Source organism: Pipistrellus kuhlii, unplaced genomic scaffold (assembly GCF_014108245.1).
Source record: "Pipistrellus kuhlii isolate mPipKuh1 unplaced genomic scaffold, mPipKuh1.p scaffold_m20_p_18, whole genome shotgun sequence".
Taxonomy (NCBI): domain Eukaryota; kingdom Metazoa; phylum Chordata; class Mammalia; order Chiroptera; family Vespertilionidae; genus Pipistrellus; species Pipistrellus kuhlii.
In genome coordinates this window covers 19,440,600-19,448,138 of record NW_023425493.1, presented here as the reverse complement: position 1 = coordinate 19,448,138, position 7,539 = coordinate 19,440,600, and the positions used below count along the sequence as shown (strand labels likewise).

General features: G+C 50.2%; 1 protein-coding gene across 1 annotated transcript in view; it reads right to left on the bottom strand.

The window, feature by feature from the left end:
• Window positions 1–209: 209 nt before the first annotated feature.
• The window catches only part of LOC118721353 (protein transport protein Sec16B-like), a 33,833-nt gene continuing 26,503 nt past the window's right edge, over window positions 210–7,539 (bottom strand). The window contains 9 exon segments of the mRNA XM_045583189.1: window positions 210–509; window positions 1,425–1,523; window positions 2,674–2,753; window positions 2,874–2,970; window positions 3,351–3,449; window positions 3,643–3,768; window positions 5,986–6,000; window positions 6,003–6,055; window positions 6,849–7,148. Of these exon segments, the coding sequence (XP_045439145.1) occupies window positions 441–509; window positions 1,425–1,523; window positions 2,674–2,753; window positions 2,874–2,970; window positions 3,351–3,449; window positions 3,643–3,768; window positions 5,986–6,000; window positions 6,003–6,055; window positions 6,849–7,148 (938 nt within the window). The 3' untranslated portion in view covers window positions 210–440.

Here is a 7,539-nt window from a genome sequence, read left to right as displayed (position 1 = left end):
ATAAAAGCTTTTGCTAAGTAGAGTCATGAATTGGTCTATAATTGAGGAATGAGTCAAATTAATCCAGGATGTTGCTTTGAGTGCCCCCTCCCCCTGACCCCCAATACTTTCCTGCTGCAGAGCCCAGTGGTGTCCTCTGTCGATCCCTTAGGCCCTGAGAATCTGAAGCTGCCGTCCTTGTGCTGCCTCTGTGGCATCCTGCTCATCTCCAATCTGCTCCCATGCCCAGCTTTCCCATGTGATGAAGTCATTTCCATCTTGTGAAGCTGATCTTAAGAAACTGGACTGAGCTGTGTCCTGCCCCTTTGCCTTCTCCATGCCCAGTGGAGACAATAGGCTAGCACAGCCCTGCTGGGGGCCTCAATCCAGCAGAGGGGCTGGGAGATTAAGAAGGGAAAACAACATAAATGTGCTCCAGGGAGACGGGCCTGGGTTGGTCATCATGGCTGGGTTGGATAGCGACGCTGAGCTAGACGGTTTGGCCGGTTCAGGCTAGCAGCCGTGGGGAGCTGGAAGAGAAGCAACATCACACTGCATTAGAGCCCCGAGCATGCTTCCTCCCGGGGCTGACTGGCTGGACTGAGCTAGGGCATCCTGAGAGTCTAGAACACTCCAGCTGCGTTTGGCTTCCTAGTGTGATGTTCTATGTATTCTCTTCCACCAACACCTTGGGCTCTTGACTGAGGCAAAGTGCCCTGGCCACTTAGGCTCAGTGGATAAAGCATCAACCTACAGACTAAAGGGTGTCAGGTTTGATTCTGGTCAAGGGCATGTACCTGGGTTGCAAGTTTGATCCTTGCCCTAGTCTGGGCACGTGTGGGAGGCAAGCAATTGATGTGTTTCTCGCACATCCATGTTTCTCTCTCTCTTTCTCTCCCGCTCCCTTCCACTCTCCCTAGAAATGAATGGAAAATAATATATCCTCATTTAAATAAATAAATAAATAAATAAATAAATAAATAAATAAATAAAATATGGCAAAAGAAATTCAATTTTACAAAGCAGAGAGGCCAAGTGACACATAAGAGCCACCAGTGTGCCCCAGGTCACTGAGGAGCAGCGAGGTTAGCTTCGCTCGAGGTTTGCAATGATCCACTCACACCAGGACAGGGCGAGGGTGCAGGCACACTGCTGATAGCAACACCAGTTGTGTCCCTGGAGTCTCAAGAGTTATGAAATCTCTGGAGCAATATTGATAATTGCAACACTGACTGACAGGTCCTTCTGTGTGCCAGGTCCTTCGCATACTGAATCTTCACAACTACACAGTGAGGTACCTACTACTAAGCCCATTTTACAGATGCAAAAACTGAGACTTGGAAAGGTTAAGTCGTTGCTCAAGAACTCATGCACAGCACATGGTAAACTAGGATTATAAACTCAGATCTTCTTAATCCAAAACCTGTCCCTCGGGGCTTCCTTACCTGGGGGACCTGAGATGGGTTGTAGAGAGGAACAGCACCTTTCAAAGGGGTTGGGGGAAGCAGCGCACCAGGGTTGAAGTAGGGCTCAGAGGAAACACCCTGTAACAGAAAATAATCGAAAATCCTATCAGTCACCACCTCCCAGATTCAACTTTGGTCAAGAGTTGCAGATGGGGCCTTCCCAGTGTGGCTCAGTGGTTGAGCATCGACTATGAACCAGGTGGTCACGACTGGATTCCCAGGAAAGGCGCATGCCCTGATTTCGGGCTCAAGCCCCAGTGGGGGAGATGAGGCAGGTAGCTTATTAATCATTCTCTCTCATCATTGATGTTACTCTCTCTCTCACTCTCCCTTCCTCTCTGAAATCAATTTTAGAAAAAAAATTAAAGAGATACAGATGGGAAGGGCTTCTCAATAAAACTCAGTGAATATTGAGCAAAAAAAAATATGGTTCAAGTGGACACAGCCACCCCCTGGGTCTAGGTGGGAGTGCAGAGGCTCAGGTGCAGCTGTCCCTAGAGGACATGAGAAGAAAGAGCCACAATAATGAAAGCATCGTAAAAAGTAATCTATTCTTTGAAAGGCCTGCAGTACCTGAAGAGCACTCTAACCGGCCACAAGAAATAAAAATGCTCTCCTAGCAATCAGCATGAAGTCACAGCAGAGTTTATTACAGCCCTCGCCATGGACAATGTGAGCTCCGATCCTACTGGGATACAGAAAGTTCTGTAGATTTCACCAAGGAAGCAGTTATGGGCTAAATCATGTCCTGCCAAAACTTACTGTGTTGAAACCTAAATCCCAGTACTTCTGAAAATATTTGGATACAGGGTCTTTAAAAGGGTGATTAAGGCAAAATGAGGTCATTAGGATGGGCCCTAACCCAGCATGACCAATGTCCTTGTAAGCAGAGAAAATTTGGACACAGACACACACACACACAGAGGGAAGACCATGGGAAGACATGAGGAGACAGGGATCATCTACCAGCCAAGGAGAGAGGCCTCGGGGCAAACCAACCCTGCTGAACCCTTGATCTCCGATTTCCAGCCTCCAGAACCTTAAGGAAATAAAGTTCTGTTGTTTTGTTTAAGCTTCACAGTCTGTGGCCCCTTGTTGTGGCAACCCCAGCAAACTCATAGAGAAGTGCCCCCCACATTCCCCTGGAGTCAGGCCCCCACCCGGAAGGTTCAGTCCTCGAACACCTGGGCATCTGGTGTGGCCCTGGGGACAGCCATGGGCTGCTCACCTGGAGCCCAGGCAAGCCTCCATTCCCAGCGATCTCAGCGGTTCCCCCACCGGATTCTGGTCCTTGGACTTCACCCCCACCTAGGAAGCAATGAGTCAGAGCTGTTTGCACTGTTCAGCACTGAGCAGTCCCCATTCCAGGAAGATCCCCCAACCCCTGGGGGACCACCAATGGCCCCGAGAATGTGAGGGTGGCTGTACCTGTGCCCATGGAGAAGGTGCCAGGGCCCGGTAGAGACGGGGGCTCCAATGAGAGGCTGGAGCCAGCCTTAGCGGGAGAAGATGCTCTCGGGGTCTCCTGCTCAGTGGAGGAAGAAAGGCAGCCTTGGTGGTTAACAAGTCCGTGCGGGCCTGCTTGTATTCCTGCAGCGCCCAAAGCAGAGCCTCCACCCACAACCTGCTGTGGGGTTCTCTCCCCCAAACGCCATCTCCTTTGTGCTCCCTGCTTATTAATAAACCCAAATCACCCCTGGCCCTCTAAAGTGGAAACGCTTCATCCTAGCTTCTAAGGCCTTCCTTCCATCATCTGCTTTGCCCCTCATGAGACCTATTGATTTCCCACCATCTCTGTCCCTTCACAAAACCTCTGCTTCGTCCAGCCTGGGGAGAGTCTCCCACCAGCTCCAACCCTCAGAAGGGCCCCAGAAGAGGGTGCTTCCTTGTCCTCCGGCAAGTTACCTCTGAGTCGGTGCTGTCAGAGGAGTCTTCGTCCCCAGAGGGGGGGGTGCTGTGGGAGGGCTTGGAGCGAAACCAGCTGAACCAGCCAAAGCCTGAGCTCTGGGAGGAAGGAAGGGGCAGTTAGATGGCCTTTAGGTGCGAGTCTCCCAATTCTCACCAACTCTGAGATTAACCCGCCCCCGGTGATGGTGGTGAGATGGGGGAGGGAACACAGCCAGAGCCCAGATCACTCATAGACTGGGAAGAGAAGACCCAGTCGCCCCACCTGCATGCCCTCTCCCCTGTCTCCTACCTTTTCTCTCTGTGCATGGTCTGAGGAAGACTTTTTATCTGTCTCATCCGAGGACTCCTCCTCCTCCTCTTTGGCTGAAACAGTGGAATTCTCGGAAATATTTTGAGCTCTGAGGATCAGTGGCCCCTGGAGTTAAAGAAAATAAACACTGACACATGTATAGCCCTCGACAGGTTACAGGGGCACTTTTATGGGGACTGTGTCACCTGACCTGACCTGCTCACTAAATCCATGCACATTGTGGGAACTCAGTATTTGTAAACAAATGAATGAATGAATGGATGAGTGAATGATGGTGCTTTCAAAGAATAGATTTCACCATACCAATATTAAAAATCGTATTTATGAATGACATGGAAAATCTCATGTTATAGCATTAAATAACAAATAAAAAATAAATGTTCATATTCATATGTTTTTAACCATTTAAAAAACACACATTTGGGAGCTCCAGTGGCGCAATTGGTTAGCACGCGGTACTTATAAAAAACACACATTTGTGTGTGTGTGTGTGTGTGTGTGTGTGTGTGTGTGTGTATGCACACAAACATACTGAGTGGCCAGATTATTATGATTTCTTTACACATAATAATCTGGCCACTGAGTGTATATCCTAAGTAATACAAGGCTAATATGCAAATTGTCCCCTCAACCAGGAGTTCAACCAGCAGGCAGGCCAGCCAATCTCCCATGTCCCCTCCCCCTGGCCAGGCTGGCCAGACCTCACCCATGCAAAAATTCATACACCAGGCCTCTAATATATATACTAGTGGCCCAATGCATGAAGATTTGTGCAAGAATGTGCCTTCCTTCCCCTAGCTGCCAGCACCGCCTTCACTCTAGCCGGAGCCACCTTTTCATTCTGGCCTAGAGCTGCCTTTCCACCTTCCCACACTGCCCAGAGGCCTGGAGTAGCTGGGGTAGTGTGGAATGCCTGTGTCATAGCCATGACAATGATGTACCCATCCCACCCTGCCCCCAGATGCTCAGTGCCTGCGTATGAAAATTAACCTGCCATCTTTGTTGGGTTAATTTGCATACTCACTCCAGATTGGCTGGTGGGCGTCACAAAGGTACAGTCAATTTGCATCTTACTCTTTTATTAGTGTAGATATATACACTGAGTGGCTAGATTATTATATGTTCAGAAATCATAATAATCTGGCCACTCAGTGTGTGTGTGTGTGTGTGTGTGTGTGTGTGTGTATATTTATATATATATATATATATATATATATATATATATATATATATATATATATAATATACACACACACACTTGAGGACCGGCACACAAAAGTTGTGCACAGGTACGGTCTGAAGGCCTGACCTGCGATCAGGGCCATCTTCTCTAGCTGCCCGCAGCCAGCCACCCAGCTCTGGTCTGCCACCCTCCCCCCCTTCCTTCACCATCAGGTGATTGGTGAGTGATGGCTGGGGCAAGGAACCGAGAGGACAGCTGTTCCTGCCCACTCGCCGCCCCAGCCCCGCTGTGGGTGGCCCATCAGGTGATCAGAGCCTGTCGGCCAGGGAAAGGGACCAAGAGGTAATCAGTGTGCCTCATAGCATCTGGTCGTTCTGCCTTTAGAGTCAATTTGCATATTACCCTTTTATTATATAGGATATGGGAAAAGTATTGAGGGAAAATTACCAAAATATTTGACTTTGGGATTATGAGTTATATCTGTTTGAGTCTTCATTTTTCAAGTTTTCTATTATTAATAATGTACTATTTTTTCAGTAGAAAAAGAAAAAGTATAGAAGTTTGTAAGGCCCATAGTCTATCACTACTTGAGAAAGTTACATGATGTAACCCTCCAACCAGGCAAAGCCGAAAAGCCTCATAAATGTGGAACCAGTGCTGCCCAGAGTTGGGGGAAGGGAGCATTCACTCAACCACTAGACAGAATGATTCATTAGACACGCTCACCTCTGAGACCACACAGCCTCACTGAGGACAAAAGGCACAGGTGCGATAGACCCTTCTTGGAAGTAAAGCAAGGCATAATAGAAATGAAAACAAAGAGAGAAATAGTCAGAGTCTTCCAGGATGGGAGTTGGGGGGTGGGGCATGTGTGATGTGACAGTAAGAATGTGTCAGAGGAATAGACCTGTGAGGCCAAAACTACACAGGGCCCTGATGCCCCGCCCCCAGGGACACAGGCTGGTGGGACTGAGCATCGGAACAGCCTCCCCACATCTTGGGGCTTGGTGTAGGAGGAAACAAGAAGAAATGAGGTGCCCGGGGAAGGGCAAGCAGGTGCCAGGCAGGCGAAGGAGTTTGCATGTGGCTAAGATGCCAGGTGGCTGGAAAACCTGACGCTGGGGGGTTCGTCCTCTCACCTGCGGTTTGGAAACCTTACCTTTTGACCATCAGGATGCTGGAAGGTTTCTTGGGACACTGTGTTCTCTCCTGTGGCACAAAAAGAAACAAAAACCATGACTTGCAGCTGAGCCTCTTCCATCCGTCCTGAGGCAGGTAATGGGGACAGTTGGCTTTCCCAAGCTCCAAGCAGCTGGTGCTCTGAGCCCCCCAACCCCAAGCCAATCACGGGAAACGTGAGGCCCTCTTGCTGGCCCTCTCACCCAGCCGCCCAGGACACGCTGCTCACCCTTCCTCTACCCAGACATTCTTTAAGAGCCCTGGAAGTCAGGGCCACCCTGAGCTAGGACCCTGGGGTCCTCCTTGGCTCTTCCCTCTGTGACCTGTGGACAGGCTCTATCTCCGAAGGTCTAAGCTAATCCTCTAGCACGTCCCTGGCAACACTCTACACTGCTCACCCCCACTCAGCCCTGCTGTCCAAGGCCTGATGGGCCTAAGACACTTGGGAAGAAGACAGGAGCACAGGCCTCTGCAGGCAGCAAGCTCTTAGCCTTAGCAGAACTTGACCTTCACTATGGTTCACAGTGCAGGTGGCACTTTCTTCCCTTCTCCACTCTGCAGCCTCTCTCCTAGAAACTGTAATCCCAGGGGGTAGATGCTGTTGGTCGCACTATGCTTGTCTCAGTAGAGAGCTGATTGGAAGGGAGAGAGCAATCTCCCCCGGCTGTATGCAGAGCACCAGGGCTGACACACAGTAGGCCCTCCACCATGTACACACCCCATTCAGTCTTTACAGCTACCCATTGGTCCCTACCTCTCCCTCATCTGCCTCCTCCCTTCTAGAACTCCACACCCGAGGCTGCCAGCCTAGCACAGGTCTTACCAGGGGGCGGGCGTGGCTGCTGGGTTTCTGCCCAGGGCCTTCCTCCAGGAGCCTCTGCCACTGCCGTGCTGCCACTGATCCCTGGCAGACGGGTCTCAGGAACCGAGTAAAGAGGCACCGGAACCCCCGTCTGTCCCAAATCTCCTCCCGCTGGGTAGGAGCCTGGCTGGAGGGGCAAGGGCTGCTGTGGGCTGGGCCAGGTGGGGCCCCTTGGCTCCACTGGAGGGCACAGGGCAGAGGGGTCCCCAGTGGCTTCTGAGTCATCTTGACGTCCTGAAAAATCCTGGTAGAAAGTGTTTCCTAAGAACACAGGATGAAAAGAAAGAAGTGAGACCTGACCTGTCATATCTGCATGGACTGCACACCCGGCACATTCCTTCCATATTCTCTTTGGGGGGTAGTCATGGGGACATGCCCCTGGCTGTGGCTGCCACCAATGTGATGACAAGTACAACGCAGCAGTTGTAACAGCACTCAGTGCTTGTGGCTTTGAGCTTGTAAAAGCATTTCCCTGACCACCTGTATGATCTCCGAGCCTTACACCAGTGGGTTCGGAGGGCAGAAGCTACCATCTCCTGTAAAGCCACACTTGGTTATGTTTGGATGAACATTCTTCTTCAAGGATTTCCTAGTGGGGTTGGGTATGTAACACTTAGAAAGACTTCAGTTAAAATGCAAATCAAACCACAGA